This window comes from Miscanthus floridulus, chromosome 10 (assembly GCF_019320115.1).
Source record: "Miscanthus floridulus cultivar M001 chromosome 10, ASM1932011v1, whole genome shotgun sequence".
NCBI lineage: Eukaryota > Viridiplantae > Streptophyta > Magnoliopsida > Poales > Poaceae > Miscanthus > Miscanthus floridulus.
In genome coordinates this window covers 71,536,792-71,563,711 of record NC_089589.1, presented here as the reverse complement: position 1 = coordinate 71,563,711, position 26,920 = coordinate 71,536,792, and the positions used below count along the sequence as shown (strand labels likewise).

At 42.6% G+C, this 26,920-nt stretch overlaps 2 protein-coding genes across 2 annotated transcripts; both read right to left on the bottom strand.

Annotated features, from left to right (window-relative positions):
• Window positions 1–1,376: 1,376 nt before the first annotated feature.
• Window positions 1,377–3,025, bottom strand: LOC136484857 (putative clathrin assembly protein At1g33340). Its single transcript, XM_066481824.1, has one exon. It carries the CDS (start codon window positions 2,816–2,818, stop codon window positions 1,553–1,555), a length of 1,266 nt encoding a protein of 421 aa, XP_066337921.1. The 5' UTR covers window positions 2,819–3,025; the 3' UTR covers window positions 1,377–1,552.
• An 8,384-nt stretch (window positions 3,026–11,409) lies between these two features.
• Window positions 11,410–23,143, bottom strand: LOC136486722 (PHD finger protein ALFIN-LIKE 8-like). The gene is made up of 5 exons (XM_066483684.1): window positions 22,924–23,143; window positions 22,756–22,788; window positions 20,759–20,987; window positions 12,133–12,259; window positions 11,410–12,036 (listed from the first exon to the last, which is right to left on the bottom strand). Exons 1-5 carry the CDS (start codon window positions 23,012–23,014, stop codon window positions 11,755–11,757), a joined length of 762 nt encoding a protein of 253 aa, XP_066339781.1. The 5' UTR covers window positions 23,015–23,143; the 3' UTR covers window positions 11,410–11,754.
• Window positions 23,144–26,920: the final 3,777 nt, after the last annotated feature.

Genomic DNA, 26,920 nt, shown 5'->3' with positions numbered 1-26,920 from the left:
GTTAACAATAACTGTTTTACCATGATGAATCCACACTGTGTAATCCTCAACAAATCTTCGCATAATCAAATGTGATCTGATGATAGTCACATCTGTCCATGCCATACGGTTCTTGTAATCTTTACATGGACAAATAATTGTATCCTTATTCTCTTTCAATGTTGTTGCATGCTTCTTTGTGGCTTCAATAAATTTATCCACCTCTTCACTGAAACCTGCCTTGAACCTTAATGAACCATACATCCAAGAGTTCTTGTACTTCATCTTTTACAACAACAACAAAACAAACATTAAAGGACTACTTATTCAGATATATATAAAAATAAAACAAATTAATAATTACTTGAGAATAATTGTATATACTTTAGATATATATGAATATAAATCTAATATAATTACATGAAGCATACAAACACACCATGGTAAAGAAAAATTAATTAATGGCCCATTTATCCATAAATAATTAAAATACATATTTATTGATTACAATAAATAATTTCAAAGACAGCAATTAGCAACAATTATACTTTACCTAATATCTTTCATACAAACCCTAGTCCAGTTTCATCAAACATAAATTTACAAAAACAAAATTAATAAAAAAACCAAACCCTAGATCTAGATCCACATGCACATGAAACATCCATAAAACTAACTAATTGTTCACTAAAATCGAGAAACATGGACCAAATAAGGGTATGATCTTGTTCTCCTCCCTAATTTACCCTAGTACATTTAAAACTTGGGTCTAATTTGCTTCATAAGTAGCTCAAGCACTATAGAAGAGAGAAAAACAAAACTCTAATACTCACTAACCAACCATTAAAACTTCAAAAAAATATGGAATATTATTTTCTTACCTTCTACAATCTCTCCACCAAAGGATTTGAGACCAAAACCTTCTCCCCTTAGTAGAGCAATTTTTAGGAGGTGCCCAAGGCCTCTCCACCTTTCTTTCACGAGTTGGAGTGAGTGACCCGAGGAGGAAGAAGGTGCTGCAGCTATCTTATATGTGGGTCATTTGTAGGGGCGGCTGGTGATTGAGCCGCCCCTACAAATCGGAGCTATATATACGGGGGCATTTATAGGGGCGGCTCAATCACCAGCCGTCCCTACAAATAGCAACTCTAGGGGCGGCTGGTAATTGAGCCGTCCCTACAAATCAGACCCCATTTGTAGGGGCTGCTCGTATCACCAGCCGCTCTGCTGTTTCATTTGTAGGGGCAGCTGGTGTCTGGGCATCCGAGCACGCCACTGTAGAGGCGGCTCCATCACCAACCGCCCCTAAAAAATCGAACCGTCGCTAAAAATCGTTTTTCACGTGGTGAGTAAGAGCAGCCATAAAGTTTAAAGAGAACAAGATGGAGGCAAAGGAAGACAAAGAAGAATTACTTGCTTATTTTCAGCTGAATGAAGACACGCACAAATCCTTCAAAACAAATAATTAACCTTGCACACAAGAATATCAAGAAGAGAGGAGCTAGACCGCTCAATCCGGAGCACCCAAAATTAACACACTTGGAATTTACTTGCCAGAACTCCTAAAAGCTAGCTAGCTTGGCTGCACGGCTTTCAAGGAGTGGTCATCATCAGTAGGAGCAGTGATCAGCCTCTGGCCCTCATCCTCGAACTCGACCCACACCGTGCTGATCGTCGTCTCCATCTTGTGCGCAAACGGCGAACCACCACCGTCGATCGCCTCTGCTCCAGCTCTGGCCTCGACCTTCTCTTCCTGGCAGCCATCTTCTTCCGGGATCGGGATCATCGTCACCGGCTCCATCTCCATCGCAAAGGCCTGCGCTGGCGTGACGACCCTGACGAGAGGGTACTCGAGGCTCTTGCTGCTCGCGTTGCTCCTCTTGCACTTGTGGTAGAACTCCTTGAGCTCCGGCGTCTGGGCGCACGCCTTCTTCAGTATCTCGTGTGCGGTGACCCTCGATGGCTTGCTCAGCCCGGCGAGGCTCCTCGACAGCAGCAGCATGACGTCGACGCCTTCCGCGAAGGCGTCATAGACCTTGAAGCTCTCACGGAGCACAATGCCGAAGGCCGACCGCGCGGCGGCGCTGGCGCTCGTGTTGTTGTCCGGCAGCAGCTGGATGGCGAGGTCGAGCAGCCTCTGGCACATGGCGAGCTTGAAGAGGAGAGTCTCGGCGCTGGCGTCGTGGGAGGAGGTGGAGGAGGAAGAAGAGGAGGAGGGCGGGGGCGGGAGCTTGCCGGCGTCGTGGTCAGGTGGCGGTGGCTTCCGCGCGGGCTCCAGGTTGCCGGACTGGTTGATCACCCACTGCATGCGCTCCTCCAGGTAGGCCGAGTAGCCGTGGACGAAGGCGCAAGCTCCGCTGGCGACAGCCGCCGCGCCGGCGCTGGCGTAGTGGACGACGCCGCCAGCGGCAGTGAGGGGCGAGCAGCTGCACCGGGGCGCGTCGACGCGGAGCTCACGGGAGGCCCAGAGACCGCGGAAGTCCTGCTCGAAGTACCGGTCGCCGGCGCGGAGGAGGCGGTGGACGAGGAGCAGGGACCGGAGCGCGGCGGCCGGGGCGCGCGCGGCCTCGAGGCGCGCCGTGATGCGGCGGGAAAGGAAGGTGATGGCGCCTGGCTCGTTGGAGACGAGGAAGAGGATCTCGTGGACGTGCCGGTCGTCGTTGCCCCCTCCGCCGCCGCTGCTGCCGGTGCACCGTTCGATGGCCGCCTCGATGTCAGCGAGGAGCGCTCGGTCAGGGACGGCGGCCGCCGGCGAGGAGGACTTGGTGGTGGACGCGGTGCCGCCGTGGTCCATGAGTGAGCCTATTGCTGCCCAAATCTTGCCCTTGAACACCTTCATGTCTTATATGACCTCATGAGTCTCATGAGAGAGTGGAGAGGGGGAGAAGAAGAGAGAGATGGTGCATGAGAGTTATAGCACACACTCCCTCCCTCTTGTGTGCATGCACTAATCCACTTGTAAGTGGGCCTGCCTAGAGAGTAGTAGAGAGAGAAAGAAGTATATCTATGTTGTGCATGACCATGGTCACAAGGAATTCTTAAGAGAATGAAGCCTCTGCATCAACAAGTCCACTGTTAGCCTTATGACTTGCGGAAAAGGGGCAAGAAGAAAGCAAGCTCCCACTATCTGAGGGGGAGGGAGGGAAAGAGAGCATGCAAGAAAATATATTCGGAGGTCAACTCTTGGGTGGGGGAATCAAATGCCTTTGGAATGAGGTGCCTCGTGCATCAAAGGCTTCTTCCATTGGCATATGGACTGGAGGTTTGACTCAAATAAAAGTAGTTTTCAAGTATTAGCATATGGATTCCTACACATCAACATCAAACAAGGAGCTTTCTGAGAGGAATGTGAGGTTTTGGAACTAATTAAAGGTAAAACACAGTTGAAACCCACGCTGGAAGACCTGTATGGCCCAACTCCGATCCCAACAGGAACAAGTCACATTATATATTCCCTTCTCTCTCTGATCTCTCTCTCCCTCTCTCTCTCTCTCTCTCTCTCTCTCTCTCTCTCACACACACACACACACGCACACACACATCTTTTCAGCTCTCGTATATATGAATATATATGCATATATATATGGTCCTAGGCTCCTAGAAACATAGGTGAGGGGATAATATTAGATTTGATTTATAATCAGCTCAAATATATACAGTTACTTGACAAGAGAATAATGGAGGGCAGCGTGCTTTTAAACTGCTCATGGTGTAGTTTAATGATGGTGCTTATGTTGCTGCTCCATGGCACTTTGTAGGACAAAGTGTGTCACCAGATGCGTGGGCAAATCGGATTGCGAAAAGTGTAAGCTGAACAATTTCAATGGAAAGAAAAAATTGATGGTGCATGATATATTCCTCCTAGCCATTTGAAACAACCCAACCCCACTAATATTCTCATTGTGTTATAAATATTGGATGTGATAGCAGCATGGTTAAAGTAGCTAGCTAGGAGAAATAGTTGAGGAACCACAAATTTATATTATCCTTTTTCTTATAACAAGAGGGAAGAGGAATAATGCAACAGTTATGTCATTATGAAATTTCATATAGCTAAATGTCTGGATTAAGAGACCTTTTTATTAATCAACTAATGACTGATCCGCTGAATGTCTGGATTAAGAGAATTTTTTTATTAATCAACTAATGACTGATTTTTCAGCTAGCTAGTTATTCACAAAGAAATTCATATATCTAGCTATGTCGACACTTCGAAGCTTCGAAGCCACTTGTTGCTTCAGTTCACCGGCCATGCTTTCTTATTCAACAAAAGGATCAATCACATGGACATGCAGATTGAGATTTCAATCTGCATGTCCAAATCAGCTAATATTCCAATTTTACAAATTTTGTAGTTTCAAAACAGAAACACGACAAACTTTCTGGTCCCCTTTGATTTCTTCCACTTCTAGTGGTGGGTCACATTGTTCACATGGCAAAAGACATCCCCTTGCGTGGACTATTAGAAAGAACATTCCATGGACACGAGAGAGCAGAGGAAAGTGAAAATGTGATACTCGACAAGACTAAAAGCAAAGGAAGCGTTTCTGTTTGTTATAATTAATAACTTGTCTATTAGTGCAAGACAAAGTAGTGAGCTTAATTTTTTTTATGCTAGATGTTATTCTTTCCTGGCCTCCGCCTTAGTTTGACAAATTCCACTGAAAAGAGAAGGTAAAATAAAAATAATGCCAAGGGGCCAGAGCACAACCTTCATGTGGTGCATGCAACACTAGCTCAGAATCTTCAGAGATTACAATAGTGCAATTTGACGTCTGCTTTGCTATAGCATCAGATGCAAATACATTAACAAGGAAAGTTAGTTTATCCACCATTAATTAAATGTCATAAGATTGACAAAAATATGTTCCAATAATTGAATATAAAACATATAAACAAGATATGAACCTAAAGTGTGTAACAATATATATAGAATGAAAGCATCCATCATATTATTTTCAAAAGTCAAATGAAGTTATGCATTCTATTTTGCCAGCAACCTTTTTTCTGTATTTTCTGCTGAAATTTATTGAATTGCATTTTTAAAATCCAGATGTTTGAATAAAGTAAATTGGTACTCCTTATGGTAAAAAGAAAGTACCATTTTGGATTTATTTAAGCCAAAATTCTGAATTTTCTCCTACAATGCCTTTGCTATGGATATAGAAAACTGAAATATGAAGGTCAGTCGTGGAATAGACTTTCATAAAGATATAAATATGAAAAATTGATAATTCAATGTGATAGAAATAGATGCCCACAAGTTCCCATTTGTAGGGACCATGTTAGTGTTGAAGCTTCCACGTATTTGTGGCACATGTAATACATCAACAAAATATATTTTACATTACATTTGATCATAACTTGAAACAACACACAAAAGTTATTAGTTATTACACCTAACTCGGTAGCATATATAAAATGATTGTGAATTCCAAGCAATGGTGACTAGAAATTGTTCTGATGAAAGTACACTCTAGGGATGCATGTACAATGTATGTACCCAATGGGTCACCACCATAATTTATTTTCTTCCCATTGCACATTCTCACTGATCAGACAAGGAAAGAGGATATCTCTCATGTTACGTAGACTGAAAATGATGTCCTGATGGTGCCCTTCACAGAATTTTTTTTGAGATGCAACATAAGAAGACACCTAATCCAAATGGGTTCCCAGTCGAGTTTTATCAAAGTTTCTGGGATGTCAACAAAGGGGAGTTGATGCAAATGTTTCATGAACTCCATGCTCAAGAACTACCGCTTTTTTGCCTAAATTTTAGTGTTATAACTTTGATCCCAAAAGTTCAAGAAGCAAATTTGATTTAGAAATGTAGTGTAATTTGTCTACTAAATGCCATCAACAAAATCTTCACTAAAGTAGCTACTACTGGAATCAATTCAGCAGTTGATAACATTAATAACTCAAATAGCTTTCTTGCGTGGATGCAACATCGAGAGGGTGACATCATCTTATATGAGACTGTACACGAGATGCACTGAAAGAAATGGAGTAGGGTTATTTTTAAGATCAATTTTGGAAGCATATGATAAAGTAAGGTGGCCCTTCTTAGTGCAAGCACTACTAATGAAAGGTTTCTCGCCTATATGGATATCTTTGGGTCTTTCTTTTCAGGTGGAAGAATAGCAATTAATGTTAATTAATAATGACATCGGGCACCATTCTAAATAGCAAAAAGACCTTCAATAGGAATACCCCCTATCTCCCATACTCTCTAAGTTTGTAGTTAACATGTTAGTAGTGCTAACACAATAGAGCCAAAAAAGAAGGTGGGCGGGTGAAAGGTCCTTGTTTGGTTTTGGTAATTGAGTGACAACTTAGGTGGACTAATTGTGTTTATGTGAGATACACAGGTGATTAGTCCACAGGTACATGTGTGTGAGCAACATATGCCATGAAGGTGAAAATGGCTTGGAGATGTTGCAAAGCTCACACATGTGATGATGAAGGAGCTTATTGCACATGAGACATGACATTGAGTCATGTGATCAAGGTGGAGAAGATCAAGACAAGACTTGGCTTGATGGACCGGTTGCAAGCGTGAAGGGCAAGTCGAAGGCTTTGGAGTGATGGACCGCGTGGCGGTGAAGCTTGAGCAAGACTAGGCGCCGATGGACGATGGCAACGGTGAAGAGCAAGTAGAGTCAAGATCGATGAACCAATATGATCATGTGATGATATGAAGTGGATCATATCATTGTTGATCGTGTTGATGCATGTGTTGCATCGACATTGAAGGAGATGGAATGGAATGCGCAAGGCAAAGGTATAACCTAGGACATTTCATTTCACCGGTCATAGGTGTGTAGAGAAGTTTATGACCGGGTTTAGGATAGATGGCCGTACTATCAAGAGGGGCAAACTTGTTTGCATATCGGTCATCTAGTGCCACTCGAGTGATCTAACTTTGCATTGTCGCTAGGATCGAGTGGCGTGGCAAGTTGAGTGGCTAACATCCTTTGGGAAATGATTGTGAAAAGCTAACACACATACACATAGTGGTGTACACTTGGTGGTGTTGGCATATTTACAAAGGAGGTGGTGTTTGCAGGGTTGAGATGGGTTTGGGCCGGATGCAAATTCTTGTGGTTAGCACATTGGAGCAAGGGTGAAGAAGTTAGAAGTGAAAACGAGTTGGTCGCGAAGACGCTGGCGTCGGTCAACTGATCGGACGCTAGGTCTGAAAGCACCGGACGCTGGCAGGCTACGTCCGGTCAGGCTGACGTGCGGTGACGCAGAAGCTGGAGTGTGACCGGACGCTGGCTGCGTCCGATCAAGTGTGACCGGATGCGTCCGGTCGAGGTCGGTACCTTACTGGAAACGACCGGACGCTGGGGGTTCAGCGTCCGGTCAGTTGAAAGTTGCTGCATCCGGTCAGGTCAAGTGACCGTTGGAATAGGGACACGTGGCCGTCTGCGGGCGACCGGACGCTGAGGTCCAGCGTCCGGTCAACACGACCGGAGCGTCCGGTCGGCCCGACCGTTGCCCAGTGAAGGGGTAACAGCTAGTTTAGCCCTTGGGGCTATAAATAGAAGTGGCCTTCGGCCATGGTTGATGTGGAGCACCTTGGGGGACTTTGTGTCCATACTTGAGAGTGCTTAGGAGCCCTCCATCTCACACATACTTGATAGTGATCATTCGATTGTGTGAGTGAGCGATTCTAGTACGATTGCATCGTGAGGTTGCATCGAGTGACACTAGGTGATCGAGTTGCAAGCCGGTGGTGCTTGTTACTCTTGGAGGTTGCCACCTCCTAGACGGCTTGGTGGTGGTCTCCGTCGAAGCACGCAAGAAGCTTGTGCGGCATTCCGGAGAAGTGCTTGTGAGGGGCATTGTGCTCGCCCCGCGGAAGCCACGAAGAGCAACTCTAGTAAAGCGTGTCATTGAGCTACCCTCACTCAAGGGGTAGGTTCTTGCGGCGCCCAACGTGCGGGCTTAGCGGGTGATGCTAATTAGCCGCCGAACCACCAAGTGAGCGGTCGACACAACGGGGACTAGCGTGTTGGCAAACACGTGAACCTCGGGAGAAAAATCATCGTGTCAACCTTGTTCTTCCCGTTGGTTTGCATCCTCATTACACAAGCTTGCAATTACTTATATACATATTAAGCTTGTGTAGTTGCTCTTGTAATTAGATAGCTTGTGTAGCTTGCTAATTACCTTCTTGCTTGTGTAGCATAGAAGTAGCTCCCTTGCGTGGCTAATTTGGTTTTAGTAACCTTGTTAGTCACATTGCTTAGTTTGTGTAGCTAAGTATTTGCGCTCTCTAATTAGGCATTGGTTGCCTTGTTATTGAGCATTGCTAGTGAGTATCGTTAGCTTTGTGCTTTTGCTTACTAGCATGTGTAGGAGCTCTCTTGTTGCTTAAAATACTAGTGGCATAGGTTTGTGTAACATTGCTCTTAGAATTGTTTAGGAGAGCTCTAACTAGCCCGGCACTTTTGTTGCATAATTGTTATCTTTGCAAGGTGCTAGTGAACATATATAAAGGGGTGTAGTCTTGGCTAGACCGATTGTTTTAATTCCGCATTTATATCGGTTAGCCGACGTGATTAATTTTAGAAAAAGACTATTCACCCCCCCCCCCTCTAGTCCGCCATCTCGACCCTTCAGCGGGTTAGTGGAGCGTGTGCCATACCTTGTGGATGGCGAATTAATCATTCTACAATATATAGATGATAAAATTTTCTTTCTGGGTCATGACTAGGAAAAAGCTTTTGACATTGCTATTGCTTTGTATGTTTGTGCAATTATCGGGACTGAAAATTAATTCCCATGAGAGCAAGTGTTCTGCTTTGGAAAACCTAATTAAGATGTAATGGACGGATCAATATATGAACTGTTATGGTTGTAAAACTAGTGGTTTACATTCAAGTATTTAGGTATACCAATTTTACTATAGGAAACCGAGAAATGTTGATTGGAAAGGAGTAGAGTAGTGTTTTAAGAAGAGACTAAGTAATTAGAGAAAGACGAAAAATTTCAACGGGAAGGAACCTAACATTGATTGATTCTGTGCTCAATACTTCCTAATGTATGTGATGTCTTTCTTCACGATCCCAAGGGGTGTACATAAGAAACTGAATTAGTTTCACTCTAGGTTTTATTGGCAAAGTGATGACGAGAAGAGAAAGTACCGCCTTCGTAAATAAAGTATATTGGATCAACCTAAAGATTAAGTGGGTCTAGAAATTCATGATTTTAGTATTGAGAACATTGCCCTGCATAGTAAATGTCTTTTCAAGTTGTTGGTCATAGATGAACCATGGTAGAAAATACTACCCAACAAATATCTTGGTTATAAGCCCCTATCATAGGCTTAATGAAAAACTAGGGACTCACACTTTTGGGCTATTATAAATGTAAAACAAGATTCTCTTTGTTTTAGATCCTTTACATTTAAAATATGGGTCACAAACTATGTTTTCATAAGACAAGTAGTTGGGAAATGCAACCTGTGAGAACGACCTTGTCTTTATAAAACATAGCTAGACACAAACAAATCACTATCTGAAGTTTTTAGTACCTCACCACCTAGTGTAGAGGCCTTGTAGGTTGAAAGTCACATTTGCGTTTTTGTAATATTTGCGTTTTTGTAATTAATGACAATGTTTCTAGATTAATAGTTTCATATGAGACAAGAAAGGTTAAGCGAGTGTCCACAAGCAAGGTTCGGCTATATGAAAGCCATGGTGAAGATGGTCCCGGTGATATTTAGAAGGACGCTGTCTTCTGATATGCGTGTAGTTGTAGATCTAGTTGTGCACACGTTGTGTGTGTAGGGTGTACGTGTGTAGTGTGGGCGTGTGTTTGTGTATGAACAAATACTGCATCTGTACCCAGATGAGATGCTTTCAAAAAAAAAGCCCAACAAGGTGGTGAGATGGGAACTGATGGATGCTAGACCGGAGAAGATGAAAGACAAGTACAAGGCAAAGTTATAATTTTGTCTTTCACCGGCCATGTGTTGATTAAATGAGTTAAAATGGACGGATTTATAGGATAGATAACCATACTATAAAGAGGGCTACAAATACAGTTGTCTAGCACCACTTGTGAAATCTAACATTGGATATGCATTAGGCACTACCGGATTCAGGCGCTTTGCCGAGTGCCTAATGCACTCGGCAAAGGCTACTTTGCCCTCGGCAAAGCCTTTGCCGAGTGCAGCACTCGGCAAAGAGCCTCCGGTAAAAAATCCGTCGGCAAATAATTCTTTGCCGAGTGCCCGACACTCGGCAAAGTTGGAACCGAAAAAAAACCTGAAAAAAATGGGGAAAAAATGGAAAAATTTTTTAATCAATGGAGGCCCCCACCGGCCAGCGACCGCCCATCTCCGGCATTTTTCACGTAAATTTCGCAGCAACGCGGCCAACGGGATTCGAACCCGTGATCTCCCGCTGCGTGCGAACCTCCTCTACCACTACACCATACTGTCACCTGTGTCTGGATTTCATTTTAGTTCCCAACATATTATACTAAACCGAGTGCTCGAAAAACAACACTCGGCAAACCACTTGACACTCAGCAAAGAGCCGGTCTCCGGTAGTGAGGATCACACATGAAAATGCAGAGTTAAAAGGAGATATTTCAACAGCAGTCCTTAATAGTATTTATTTTATCCAAAAGACGATTAATGGACATTGGAGAGATAAAACCAAAAAAATGAACTTGAACTTTTATTTCAAGTGCTAAAAAGGTGCAGTTGTTTCATTATCAGAGCTGCAAAGAAGTGAAGCTGCCGGGCACGCGATCCGGTGCTAGCCACAAGAAGCTGAGGTGGCATGCGAGCTGCTATACCACACGGATCATAATATCTACTGCCAAGAACCCTAAACCCATTGTTGTCGATGGGATTTGGTCATTTGGATTTTGGAACGCCTGGGGAGGGTGGAAAATGAAATGAAGGCGCCGAAACAGACCACGAAAAAGAATCGGGATAAACATGGACAAGTCAAAAAGGCGAGGTTGGCAGAGTGGACGATAAAGCTTGATAGGCTGCAAACTGGACAGGGACATGAACACAGCAGAAAACCAAAAAGCAGAGCCGGGGAAAGCAGACCGTGATCGATGCAGATATGCTTGTAAACTACACAGGGCATCCGATCCGATGCAGTCCTCTCTCCTGCCAATCTGTATGCTATGTTCCATTGACAAGCTGCAGCACTGCCAAAGTAAAACCCCACTAGATTGTGGTTTACATACACCATCCATAAGCTGCCTCAGAAAGTATGCAACGATATCCATGCTGCTGGATGGAAAGATGACGCAGCAATAAATCTCAAAATCTACACAGAATAAGGCATACACTTGGGAAACTGTAACTGGGCAGACACAAACCATCAGGCGGCAAGTGCAAGCAAAATACACTTGAAGTCAATTAACTTGGGGGTTAATCGAGATGTAGAGTTTCATGAGTATGCACACAGAGCATGCCAACACAACTTTTTAACAAACTAACATGAGTACACGGTGATACATAATGCACAACTTAGATCTAAAATAGTTTCTGAGTCCAGTACAGGCGCACTGGAGAAGCTTGAACAAATACAGGCTACTACAGTTAGTTGCTAGTTACTAACAATAGATCTAAAACGTCTTTGACATACAACAAACAGCACATCAAGACCCTACATCTGGTCCTACACTGAAAGCAACAACTGAATGCATAACCATCGGGCATTCGGTCCCATGTGGGTGTTTTACAGAGTCAAATTCTTGGTTCTTCAGGCAAGATGGATATATCGAGCAGGATCATGCCCGCGCTCTCTTGCTACTACCGCTGCAGTTCGGACACTTGTAGTGCTTGATGTGCTCGGCCTTGGCAGGAGTGATCTTGACACACTTGCCATGGAACCAAGTCTCACAGGCATCACAGCATATCCAGAACTCATCCTGTCCGTAGTTGTCACCACAAGAACCACACAATGTATTTTCATGATCTTCCTCTTCCTCTTCCTCACCTCCGCTGTCATCCTCATCCTTTGGAGGTGGCATCTTGGAACCCCTTGAGTTGGGATCTGGCTGGCGTGGTGGCTGTATATGTGTTTAGTGACAAAAGAATAATGGAACGAATTTAGGAGGTTATTTATGGCAAAAAAATAGTTAAAAGAAGAATGCAGTCGATCATACTTTTGAGCCAGATTTATTGCTCTTGCTGCTGCTTTTGGGAGTTTTCTCCTTGGTTTGCTTCTTGGCAGTTCCCGTGACAACTTCATATATGGTAGGGAGGTTATTAATCATGACAAAAAGCCGCTTCCTGCAACAATTTCACAAAAAGCGATTACATTCTAGCTGACTGTGAATGTTAAGAGAATCCATCAAATTGCTTTAGACCATACAATAGTAGAACGCCTAGAATGCTTTAACTGCAAGGAAAATATTCCAGCTGAATAAAACAACAAACATTTTCTATCTTATCATTCACATGATGAAAGCTAAGGTACACCAGAAGGATTTTACATTATGATTTGCATCAGCATCTGATGCACACACAAAGCATCACGTATAACCAAAATTTAACAGAAAAGATCAACACATGTATGAAAGCATTAGTTTCAAAGCTCAGGGACATATAATTGAATTCCTCAATGAGTTTCCCCACCCTGTTACCAGTGATAATTTAAGTGCAGTAGAGCTTACAACAACAAAGCCTTTAAGTCCCAAACAAGTTGAGGTAGGTTAAAGTTGAAACCCAGCAGAAGCAATCAAGGTTCAGGCACGTGAATAGTTGTCTTCCAAGCACTCCTATCTAAGGCTAAGTCTTTGAGTATATTCCATCATTTCAAGTCTCCTTTTATTGCCTCTACCCAAGTCAACTTCGGTCTTCCTCTGCCTCTCTTCACGTAACTATCCTGGCTTAGGATTCCACTACGCACCGGTGCCTCTGGAGGTCTCCGTTGGACATGTCTAAACCATCTCCACCGGTGTTGGACAAGCTTTTCTTCAATTGGTGCTACCCCTAATCTATCACGTATATCATCGTTCCGAACTCAATCCCTTCTTGTATGACCGCAAATCCAACACAACATACGCATTTCCGCGACACTTATCTGTTGAACATGTCGTCTTTTCGTAGGCCAACATTCTGCACCATACAACATAGCAGATCTAATCGCCGTCCTATAAAACTTGCCTTTTAGCTTCTGTGGTACCCTTTTGTCACATAGGACACCAGATGCTTGCCGCCACTTCATCCACCCTGCTTTGATTCTATGGCTAACATCTTCATCAATATCCCCGTCTCTCTGTAGCATTGATCCTAAATATCGAAAGGTATCCTTCCTAGGAACTACTTGACCTTCCAAACTAATATCTTCCTCCTCCCGGGTAGTAGTGCCAAAGTCACATCTCATATACTCAGTTTTAGTTCTACTGAGTCTAAAACCTTTGGACTCCAAAGTCTCCCGCCATAACTCCAGTTTCTGATTCACTCATGTCCGACTTTCATTAACTAGCACTACATCGTCCGCGAAAAGCATACACTAAGGGATGTCCCCTTGTATGTCCCTTGTGACCTCAAGGTGCAGTAGAGCTTATTATTTCAAAACAATCAGGATCAGATTATCCATTGCTAGGATTTTCTAATCTGGGAAGAAAATTCTCTATTTCAGTGGTAAGAGAGATTCCCACTGGATGGAAATAGAACACTTCCTTTCTGCAAGACTGCTTGAGAGGGAAAGGTTGTCAGACAGATGAGCACGAGAATTGGGGCAATGTTTAAAGAAGACCTTCGCAAACCTCAAGGAAATTCTTTAACAAACTAGTATTGCCTCTTCAGCAAGTTCATTTCATGTAGTTTCAATGTTAGTTCAGTGCCTCTCTGTGTCAAAAGACTAATGAAACATGTCGAAATTGGCATAAAAAAGGGCGTACCCAGTGCAGAGAGCTCCTGCTCTCTACAAGGTCTGGGGAGGGGTGTCAGTGACAAGCCTTACCCTCGCCCATGCAATGCGAGGAGACCGCAACTCGACCCCGGGACCTTCCGGTCACTGGCGGTAAGACTCTACCGCTTGCACCAGACCCGCCCTTCGAAAGTGGCATACAGGGGATTTTTTATTTTTATTTTTATTTTTTTTTGGCAATGGCTGCCAAGGAAATTCAGCAAGTTCAATGGCACACAGAGAAGTCACAAAATTTCTAGTGGCACCGAGGGAATTGGCTCTTATTAAAACGCCAGTATCCTGAACATGAATATGAAAATATCTAGGCCACTCACAAAAACGTATATAACAATTGGATATTTATAGACTAGAAGTAGATAATTCAAATTAAATGTTCAATGATGCATCCAAATTTGTAATTGCAAAACTCAAACTCATTTCTCCCAAGATAAATAAATTTAATTATTTAAAGGTTTGACATTCATACAGTGGTTAACTTTCATCTTTGAGTTTGACTGCTAAAATTCCAAACTTGGAATTTTGTTGTTCGAATGTAGACTCAAATTCAATATACCCAACACTTTTCAGTCAAGATAGCAATGGAGGACAGCCTCCATGATATCTACCATTGTTTTCTGTAGCTTTCATAGAACACGATAACTAATCAATGCTAAAACAAACTAATGCTGAAGCAGAGGAATATAGGACTGCACATGAGGTTATTGGACTGCTGATCGCTTAGCTAAGTGGGGTCGCATCTAAACCTAGCTGCTGTAGCTCCCACTACAACAGATTTCCTCTTCTCAAACTGGTGGAGAAGAGCTATTAGGGGAGTTCCAAAGGAGATGAAGAAAGGATTGAACTCTCGTCATTCTCGTTTCCTGAGAAGTTTGGAAGCACCGGAACTCTTGTGTCTTTGAAGGAACTTTGCCTTGTATCCAAGCACTCATTCAGACCATAGGAGATGAATGAAGTTTATGGTGCATGGCTGGAGCATCAAAGCTCGGTGAATTACCCGCAAGGTCACTGATCTAGTTTGTCTTTTTTCTAGAGTGGCTTGATTGTTCAAGTTCTGGTCATGTATAGAGCCACCCCCACCCCTTCCTTTTCGGTTTGGGTGTGTGTGTGGTGTTTGTTTGTTTGTTTCTGCTTGCTGGGTTTCTTTCTAAATCCAGCAGGTCTTGTATTCATCTATCTTAATGAAATGACACGCAGATCTCCTACGTAGTTCGAGAAAAAAAAAGGACTGCACATGATTACCAAATTAACAATGCTACTAAAGTTACTTTGACCACTTCTCAGTTAACTTCAGCAACACAGTACAAACTAGAATTACACCCCAGTAGTTCAAGCAAAAGAAGAAAAGGCGTTATCTTTTTCTTTTTTGTATAAAGAAGAAAACTATAGCCCACATCTTAAAGAGTTATCCTAACAAACTGTGAGAAAAGCACAGGCCACATTGTCATTAACTGATTCCCAGTGCCTTGATTTCGAAGGTAATGTAGTTTTGCACCAAGGCTACATTCATACAATAGAAGCTCAAGCCCATAATGAAGACAATGTTTGCATGCAGTCAGCAGGACAGAGCTCCCAAATCTAGCAGAAAGTTAGCTTGATCCTAATGTATCATGATAGATTAAGCTATTAAACGGAAACAATTGGAAAAGTAAAGAGAAACAACCATACACTGTAACCGTGTGGATTCGTATCTAAGGCGAACCAACAGAAGATGGTGAAGACAGTGATTGATGAGTGAGTAGATGTATCAACTGACACTTTAAAACAAATGAAACAACACAAGACACCAATACATTGAGTAGAAGGATCACAATAAGAAACAATGTTATCACATCGTCTAGTCCATCCTAGTCGCCATGGGACCAACCAGGTGAATAGTCGTGATTAGTCGTTGACCACCCTGGTCGGTCCTAATCGTCCTATATATTAGGACTAATATACCAAATATATACTTATATCCTGTATGTTCTAGAGTACAAATCAAACATAAGATAACTCTTTTTTCTTTTTTTTTTATCGAAAACGCAGGAGAGTTGTACATCATTATATTAACAAGATAAAATGGGATAAGAACCCATACAACGCGACACAAGCCACACACCCCTAAACTCACACCCACTCCACTGTTCTGTGATTACATTCGCGCCATGAATGATACTAAGGGGGTGTTTGGGACTGCTCCGCTCCACGTTTTTCAGCTCCGCTCCACGTTTTTTAGCCAAATGGTTTCAGCTCCACGTACTCTGCTCGAGGAAAAAGGGTGGAGTTGTGAGAGCACCTAAAGAGATACTCCACAAACTCCAGTTTTTTGTGGAGCTACTCCACGGTGGAGTTTGTAGAGCAGAGTTTGTGGAGCAGTCCCAAACACCCCCTAAATTTGACCCAAAACAGGACTCTAACCTCCTGGAGCGGGGGCAGTAAAGAGGGATATACCTCGAGCCCCCCGCCAAAGACCACAACTTTCATTCAACTTCAGCTACAACAAGTGCGCCTGCAATACTTGGAGCTGCGCCATCAAAAATGCAACTGTTGCGGTGTGTCCATAAAGTCCATGCTCCAAGGATTATGAGAGTTGATTCCTTGACTTATCATGCCGCTAGCAGCATTGCTCACTCTTCCCCACCAATTATGGAAAGAGGTTTCTGTGGGCTGCAGGGAAAAGGCTTGGCATCCGATCTGTGAAAGGAAACGGAACCAGAATTCCCTTGCGAAGACACAAAGGACTAAGAGGTGATCAATGGTCTCCGCAGCCCGGTCAAACAAAGGGCAACGCTCAGGATGAGGGAGGCGTGCAAGGCGATCCGCTGTCCAACATCGGTGAGCAACCAACCATACAAAGAAGCAGCATCTGAGCCGTGCCCATGTCTTCCAAACTCTTTCCCATGGCCCAAAAAGTGTAGACCCCAGAAATAAGCCCTCGTATGCTGTCTTGGCCGAATACTGTCCATTTGGAGAGAGCCACCATATTTGTCTATCCTCAAAATCTGGTTGCAGATAAAAATCTGATAAGTCCCATAGGTGGAGGTAGTCAACAATTACCCCAACAGCAGCTGTACAAAACCTGCTGCCTTCTGCACTTACAGAGTTCCCATGCAAATATTTAGGATTGCCCCCTCTTTGAAGAAACTCACCAAGGAACAAGTCCGGCCCATTATTGACCACATTGCTGATCAGCTCCCCAGTTGGAAAGCAATGCTGATCTCTGATGGTGGCTGCATGCCAGGATGCAAATTGGGCCAGCCCAAGTGGCCTAAGCCATCCCAGATGCAGCCCAGCAATTATTCCACTCTATTTTCCCTCAAAAAAAAATGGTCCTAATCTCGATTAATCGTCCCAATCGGTCCCTGCAGGTCGACTAGGGACACCGACGTGATTAGCTCGACCAGAAACCTAGTCGTCCGACTAATCGTCGCTTAATCACGATTAGTCGTCCGACTAGGAGGGGGACGACCAGGCTGGGAGCTGTGTTTTTTGCGGGCCTGTTTAACTGGGCTTAGATTTGGGCATTGGGCTGCCAAATTAGCCCATTTGCGTACAGAAGAGCCTCGTCCCCACCAAAACGCACAGTGCAACTCCTTTGCTAGTCTGCTTGCTTGCTAGTTCGCCATCCTTGGATGTTGTACTGCTGTTGAAATACATACTATAGATATATAGTATGTATATATCTTAAAATATATAGGACGACTAGGGTCAACAAGGCTCGACTAATCGGCCTGGTCAACAACTAATTGCAATTAATCGTCTGGTTGGTCCCATGGCGACTAGGTTCGACTAGACGACTTGTAAACATTGATAGATTCTCATATTAGCCATGCTAAAAATACTTGCAGCAGGGATCTTCATGATCAAGCCTACAACATAGCCATGCAGGATCTTTTGGCGTTTACGTTCTGAGTGTAAACATTGGACAGGTGCAGTCTAACATCAGCCAGGAGAACACTGAGCAGCCAGAACTGTTGGAGATGGAGTCACCAATGAAAACTAACAAAAGGAGCAAGGATGTTTCCAATAAGTAATAGCTTGGAAAGAGCATCAACCATACAGTGAAAGGTGTTTCGAATGCTATGACTGAGCTATTGCATATGACCGTATGAGGTTTTTCGAACTCTGACCAAAGACATCACAAATCTTTGCAAACAGAGCTGCAAACATTATCTCTATAGAAGTTGGCACCAATTAAGATTCTGATGATCTCGGCCCAAACATCCCAAAGAGTAGAAAAAGGAAGCACAACAAGCAACGTGGGTAGGTAACAACAAAGTCAAATCTGGCCAAATGAGAGCCAAGAATGATGACACAACACAAGTAGCACAGCTCAAATGCCAATGACAGCATGTGAAACAAGGATCCATACTTCACTAAGGATGCTCCAATACCCTGTTACACTAACCTAGAAATCTGAGGGGAAATATGCATACAACCATGGCCCGACAGGCCAAAGTTAACTTTATCCTATTACATATCCACACAATTGTAACAACAGTTAACGTGTACAACGAAGCCAAAATTTATGAAGGAAGCACTTCCCAAACAAAGTACTGTAAAAACCTTGACCTCAACAACATCCTGCAGCCTTTCAAGGCGAGAAGAAAGATTTTCCATGCAAATATATAGGACTTCAACTACACACTCATGAACTTCAAAGAATGCATGTGCAGCCACTAATCAAAAAGATCAATAAAAGATTGCCAGGGATAGCAAGGTCACCTACTCAACAAGACTGGAAGGCTTACACTAGTTTTGTTTCGTCCTCCACACCCACTTACTTCCTCATTACCTTCCCTGTACTGGCATGGGCACAGAAAGAAATAGACTGGATCCGTAGGTCCTTCCTTTGGAAAGGAAAAAGAAAAGGCCAATGAAGGCCACTGCTTGTCAACTGGGGAAGAGTAAAATGGCCAAAAAAGCTTGGCGGATTAGGCATCCCATACTTGCAAAAATTTGGATGAGCATTGAGGCTGTGATGGCTCTGGCTACAATGGGTCAGCGACTGTAAACCACGACGCATGGACACCCCTTGTGACACCACAGACTGCTTACTTTTCAACTCATCCACCATAGTGAATGGGAAAAAGGCCAAATTCTAGAACAGCAGTTGGCTGCATGAAGTTGCTCGGAGAACCCTGGCTCCAAATCTCTATAACTTAGTTAAGCGTAAGAACAAATCTGTCAGCCAAGAGCTACATAACGATGCATGATGCAGGGTAGAATAAATGACGCTACTAGGCTTGAGCAATTTATCACCCTGTGGATTCAACTCCAAGATGTACACCTGCAACAGGATGTGGAGGACTCCACCTAGAAATGGGCTTCGAATGTAGAATACACCATATGTTGGCGTATCAGATTCAATTCGCTGGGTCCTTCAAGACCTTCCGCAACAACTTGATTTGGAAAGCAGAGGCAGAAAATAAATGCAAGCTCTTCATTTGGACCTTAATCCAAGATAAATTTCTAACAGTTGATAATCTGGCAAAAAGAAGATGGCCACATCAAACATCTTGTGCACTATCTCATGGTCAACAGGGGAGACAGGTCTTTATTTATGTCTGCTTTGCCCTTTTGAGGCTAACATTTTGAGGCAATTGCTAGCATGGGAACAATTCTCTCTACCTTCACATTTCCAAGTTGCTAGTTACACCTCCATTGCTGATTGGTGGGAAGCTGCTGTTAAGACAGTGCCAAAAGAGAAAAAAACAAAAATTCAATGGCCTATGCATTTACGTCACGTGGAATTTGTGGAAAGAATGAAACCAGCGGATATTCCAAAATAAGAGCTCAACGCCTCTAACGGTAGCGTTACACGTAAAAGAAGACATGGAACAACGGCAGTGAGCTTTTCAAACCATGTAAATGAAGGATCTATATTTGGTTGCATGTATCCTGTCTTAGAGCTATTTTGTTTGCCCCTCTCTAAGGGACGTCATGCAGCCCGCTGAGTCGAAACATGCTATTTTCTTTCTCCTACTTCAATGCAAGGCAGGGCTCCTGCTACCTTTTTTTCAAAAAAAAAAAAAGGACTTCCCCAACCACATTCCTCTTCGTTACAACGCATATTTGATTCCCGTAAGCATAGTAAAGGCTATTAATAATAATCCATCTAGTTCAAAAAATTCATGTCCGTTGACTGCATATCCAGAGATACATTATGATTGCTAAGTTCATAAATTAAAATGGTAAATGACGAGCATTTTAGATTGTTTTGGTAAAACATATAGAAGATACTACCTCTGTTAGTAAATGTATGAACCAAACTTCTCTAACTATGACCCTTGATTTGAGTGAAAACTTGAATTGATCATATGGAAATAGTAACAATCGATTTGTTGTGAAAAATACTTTCATAATACAATGATTTTACAAGTTTTATTGCAATGTTCATATAAAACGGTGAAGCCAATGTTGCACATATAAACCATGTCAATGTCCAAAGACCACAGGTTATTGCAGATTGTGAAGAATATACTATTCACATAGGCAAGTTCACAAATTTCAGTATTGATATAAACAAAATGTGATCCTTAGCATGTCTGATGCCCAATATAACTTTAAATTTTCGACAAATTTCTTACGAAGAATGGTACGGAACAAATGAAATAAAATCAACCAAAAGAATGGAGGCAGAATGGAATTGACCGAATAATACACATGCTCCACAATGACTTTGATGACAAAAGTAACTTTATATTTTTCAAGACAGTCAATGCAAACAATGATAAGGATTAACTGCAAGAAAACACCAGTATGACTAGAGGCCCCACTATTCAATAGCATAGAAGCAAAGCAGCATATGGTCACAAAATTGGTTACCACAACATAAGAAAGCCATAGAAATAGACAAGCAGCAAATACAATACCTGGAATCTTTGTCAAACCCAAATCTTGCACCGAAGTAAAAGGCCACAGCCAGCAACCAAGCATCACTGTGCACCGCGACTAGTGACAGCCAATCTTTCTCATCCATCCCGTCACGAGCAAAATTAATTCCCAGAGCTGGCTCTGGAAGTTCAGGAGGAACCTCCTCTGCAGGCAAGTTCACTTCCCATGTTTCATTGGGAAGACCATACAAACACAGATTCTCTTTCTCTGCAAACGAAATATAAAAACCTTAAGAATCCAGGTCCTTGTCAAGATTCTTTCTTCCATGCTATCTAACTAAAAGAATCCAGAACCAAGAAAGTTCGATAAGGACTGCAAATTACACAAGAAAAATGAAACCTAGAGACCAAAGAAGGAAGCAGAGTGGGTGGACTGGAATTTATACTCTGCCTAACATTGCTACAACACAAACAGGAAAGCCAGGGTACTAATCCACAACTTTGGCCCTGTTTGGATACTCTAGCACAGCTAGAGGTTAGAGTTAGTTTCTAGCTCAGGACTAGCCCTGAACTAACTCTAGCCTAAGAGATGTTTGAATACAAAGGTTAAAATGATAATAAATGTGCTTTCCAAATCATTGGTGCAGGTGAAAGTAGAGAGAAAACAGTGGACCCCACCTCAAATAGCCCCAACTAGCCCAAATAATCACCTCTTTGGGGGGATAGTTTTTTAGGGTGGGCTAGTTGCAAATAACCCACTCTAGCCCTCCTGTTTGGCTAGGGCTAGTTGAGCTCCAACTAGCCCAAACTAGCTCTAACCCATGGATCCAAACAGGGCCTTTGTACAGAGCTATATCCATCAAGGATAAGATACCACTGCCTACTAGTGTCCAGCAAGGTATTACTATAACCTAATTTAGTGAATGTAGAACAGCAGCCATGAACTACATAGCAACAAGGAACCTACGAGTTAAAATGGTAAAAATATTTTGTTATAACAGAAATAGAAAAAAAAAAAGAGAGGACAGTTCCACTAGGACGCCAATGAAACATTGTGCCAGACTGTCACTGCTACCTATGCTCCAGCGACTTTCCTATTAAGCCCTTGTTTAGTTCCTCTGCCAAAACTTTACACCCTATAACATTGAATGTTTGTACACATGCATAGAGTATTAAATATAGATTAAAAAATAACTAATTGCACAGATTGCGACTACTTTGCGAGACGAATCTTTTAAGCCTAATTAGTCCATGATTTGACAATAAAGTGCTACAGTAAATTCGTCTCGCGGTTTATGATTCTGTAATTTATTTTTTATTAGTATCTGAATGCACCATGCGACCCCTCATGTAACATCCGATGCCCCCAAACTTTACAACTGATCTAAACACCACCTAAGTATTCCTTTCGACGTTGTCGCTGAAAGCTACCCAAAGTTCTCGCTGGCCCAAACGAAAGCCCAAAAATACCCCGCGTGAGGTGGGCTGGCCAACGTGGTCACCTGCCACTACTTTTTCTGTTTTATATACGTACTCCCCTGCTCTCCCAAACTCAAGATGGTACATGTAAAACGTCATCCAATGAGAAAGTAGCTCAATCCATGGGGAGAAAAAAGAGAGCACCCTCCTATACCTCATTCGTCCAACATCCTATTTTTGCACAAAACTAATCCGCTACTGGATCGAAGCACCAAACCAGCAGAGAATAATTCCGCCTAAGCTTTTCTGCCTGGGGTAAAAAGCAGAGAAGCTTTGCCTTTAACTTCAAGGCCAAAATTCCCAAAAACCAGCACAGTACAAATTTCCGTAAAAATCCAGGGATTGGATCGAAGAGAGAAGCCAAACCAACCAAACCAGTGCCAAATCCAAAAAAAGGTTCCTCCTCTCAGCGACGAACACAAAAATCACACAAAACCTCCCAGTCAAGCGCCTCGAAGTCCGCATGTTTCCGGCAAGAAACAGCGCGAACACGACCAAATCGTGTGAATTCGAGGCACGGGTGCGGCGAATCGGCGGAGGCGCGTGCGCGAGCTCACCTGGGTCACACTGCTGGTAGAACTTCTCAACGTCTGCAAGAAACCAACCAGATCAAACCAATTAGCCACCAGGAAACCAATCTATCGAAGCCTCCGCGGCCTCATGAATCCTCAAATTTCGCGAGGGAAGGGGAGAAATGGGTGAGGAGCAGGCAGGCACGTACGTACCGGTGGTGAGCGCTTTGATCATACCAGACCGCCGCGCGCGGAAATCCCGGAACACGTCTTCCGGCGTGCGGTGCGTGCCGCCGCCGTCCATGTCCCGGTGCGGGGGCTAGCTAGGGTTAGGGTTTTGGGGAGGCTGGGAGCGAGGCGGGGTGGGGGGGCAGCTGAGCTTGAGGACAGCGAGAGCCACCAGGATTTTTAGAAGAGGCTGGAGGGAGGGACGGGATGGGGGACCAGGGCGCGGATTTTGAATCACGTCGAGGGGGTAGATGAAACGTTTCGCAAGGGCTCCTTTTCCCTGTAGGAACTTGCATCTCAGCCCCTGCTTGGACTGTGATTTTCAGTTCGCCCCTGACGGGGAAACGGTCAGCTGCACTGCTCTGGTGCGGTCAAAGCCTACCCCGCTGTCATGTGGGACCCATTCCCCAGCGACTGTAGCTCTGTCAGCCTGTGAGTTCGTTATTATTTATTATCCACTGTCTAGCATGGCTTATCCAATGCTAACGTGCTTTCGGCCTTGTTTAGTTGGGTGAAATTTGAGAATTTGGCTACTGTAGTATTTTCGTTTTTATTTGACAATTAGTATTTAATCATGGACTAATTAGGCTCAAAACGTTTGTCTCGCGATTTCCAACCAAACTGTGTAATTAGTTTTTTTCGTCTATATTTAATGCTACATGCACATATCGCAAGATTCGATATGATGGCTACTATAGCACTTTTTGAAACTAAACATGGACGCATAAAAACAGCAATGCCTTTTGGCAGATGAACAAGTACAGCAGAACGCTTTCAGCAGCTGAGAAATGGGGCATAAATGGCAGTGAATTTTGAATCATAATAACGGTATCTTTCATTTTGAATGTTTGTGATTTGGTTCCAAGTACGCAGGTACAAAGGCGCACAGCCTTCTTCAAGTGGCAACAGACCAACAGTCGTAACTGATGTCAGAAGTAGCAAGTAAGGTACCGGCCTTGTTCACTTCGCTGAAAAAAAACCAAAATACTGTTTCGAACTGATTTATTATGAGAGAAAAATATTGTTCTAGCCAAAAAAAAAATACTGAAAAGTATGAATTATAAAAGAAGCGAACAGGACCACTGCATTCGTTCGTGGGCAGCAATAGCACAAAAACAAACCCATCATGTGCATCTTCTCTTGCTACAACAACAGTTCATCCCCCCACCCTATTGTCAAATATTGTCAACAAAGCAAGAACTGTGAGAAATGTGTGAATATGTACAGAACTGACAATGTTACAATCCGGTAGGGTACCATTGAGGCTAGATATCTATCCTAGTGTCTAAAAAAGATTTAATTCTCACTTTTCTGTTTCAGGTATGACCAAAGTTACATAAAAATTAATAATGTTTATATACAAGATAAGTATCATTAAATTAATAATTATTAAAAAATTCAAAGTAGACCTACTTGGAAACATAATTGTTAATAATATTTACTGTGAACTTGGTCAAAGCTAAACTAGTTTGACTTGTACAAATCTCATAGTTGCATCCTTTCGTGGATTGAGGGAGTAACTCTTAATTGTCAGTTTTTAGGAGATGTATAAATATGGCATGTTCGCTTGGCTGATAAGCCATGGCTAAAAGTACTGTTGGTTGATTTGTTGTGAGAGAAAAATATTGTTCGTTGGCTAAAAAAGTACGGCTTATAAGCCAAGCTAACAGGACGATAATTTGTTAGAGATGCTCTTATGTCATTTTGGGGTGCTCAAACTGTTGAACCGAGCTGTCAGGCTATCTCCAACAACAACACCCAAAATACAAGACACGTTCGTCCTTTGGGTAGCGCTACAGGCAAAAGGTTCAATACATATTCGGCATCTTCTCCAACAACAAGATACAAAAAGAGAATCCTTTTTGCAAATGAATTTCCAGGAGAGAGGGTGCCCATATTTGGGTTGTGCCTCTCAGATAACCCAAAATAGATCTCTCATATAGGTACTCTATTGGAGGCTGATTTTTGGTCTCTTGCTACCCATTTTGGGTTGAGGTGTCCGTATAGGTTTTTGTTGGAGACAATCTCAGGCGGCCGAAATGCATGCCAACCTGATATAGGTGGAGATTGGTGTTGTCACTGGCATTTATTGTTTGGTTTCCAAACATCAATTGATTATACCAGTTAAACAACATTTTCAATGTATAAAGTATTTCTTGCAATTAAATCACCATATTAAGATCCATATTACCTATCATTAGTTATTAAATATTTTTTGACACATGGATCCAAATGTCATACTTATACTGTTATACACAAAAGGATTTTTAGCATATGTTGGCATGGTTCTAATCCAAACATCTTGTGTACGATCAAATTTTGGCCATGCACTACATTGGCTATTGCATTTTTTTGGCTTGGTACAATGCGGGTAGAAATCAATACAAGTATATGTGTTTGATTCGATGGTTAAAGTAGGTTGAGGTAGGTTGAACCCAAAATTTATAGTGTTCATTTGAGATGCAAGTAGGTTTGATCCCAAGAGAGAATATTCACTTAGATATAGGTTCATTTCATCCATCCTAGAAGAAACATATATACTAGCAAGTGTCTAGTGATTTTGGTGGTTCAATGACTATAAGCATTAGGACTAACAATGTTTGCTAGTATACAAGAAACTTGGGTTTATCGATGCAAGAGATGAACTTGAGTTAGGCAATAGTGAAGATCAACCAATCAACATTTCAAATAAAGAAATATCAAAGAGAAGCATGAAAGACCCTAGAAGACAAGCAAGAGTTTCAAGACATCATACATGAGTGAGACAAATGAAGGCAAAGGAACCTACTCAGACAAGCACTAAAGAGGTGCGCAGGTGGCAGGGACATCAATGTCCAATTAGCCATGGTGTACTTTTTTTAGTCAAACGATAGGAAGTTTGACAAAACTATATAAAAAACACTAACATTTATGATACAAAATAAGTATCATTAAATCAATTATAAAACATACTTTTCTATTAAACCTTTTTTTAATGGAAACAAATGTTATGGAGCTTCTAAAGAAGCGTCGAACGAAATTTATTATAAACTCACTCTAAATAAAACTCACACAAGTGCAAACTAGTTCCGAAGATGATAACTAAAGTTCCAACCATTTGTAGCAAAAATAAATATAGCTTTTAACTCTAAATTTCTGCGAGCATCTTGGATAAGCACTAGTTGAAGACATAAGAGTTAATATTATTTGACTATAAATTTGGTTAAGTGGCCGTTTGGATCCTTTCATTTGCTAGAATTGAAATCTACTTAATAAATTAGGCTATTTGGCTTGAAATTTGACATTCCACCACTTTTCAAAGTTTACGTATAAGTCTATCTCAAATTTATAGGGTGAGAGATGAAAATTGATTCTATAGATCACCATGTTATGTTTCTAGTATACAACTTATAACACGCTTTTCAACTCGATCCACTATGGTAGAAATGGAACACATAATTATCTCTCTTGTATTAGCCAACAATAATATACAAATATAATCCATATACAACCATATTAACTTAATAAATATATGTTTAAATTATAATTATTAAAATGAATTCAATTTCTCCTACAACTAAAAAGAACAAAGCGTGAACATTTTTTGATGTGACATTTATTTTGGTTCGTCCGTCTACCCACGCCTATGATATCATGGCGCCAGCAGGTGGGACCTCCTCCAAGCTTACGATTCCGCGAGTCCCCCAACCCTCGCCCCGACGCCTCTCCGGCCCACGCCCCCCTCCTGGTGCCCTCGCCCACGCTCGCCCCCCACGCAATCCTCGACTTTTGTGTAACCCTAGCCGTTGCCGATTGACGCGAGGCCGCTACAGGCGTGCCGCCTCTAGGCGTCAAGAGGCCATGGTGGATGGGCCATCGCCGAGCGACGCGAGGCCACGACGGGGCGCTCCCGCCCGAGGATGTGGCAGAACCTCCTAAGTTATAGGGCCCACATGCACTTGTCACTGTCCGACGACTTTTGACATTTATGCATATAATTCCA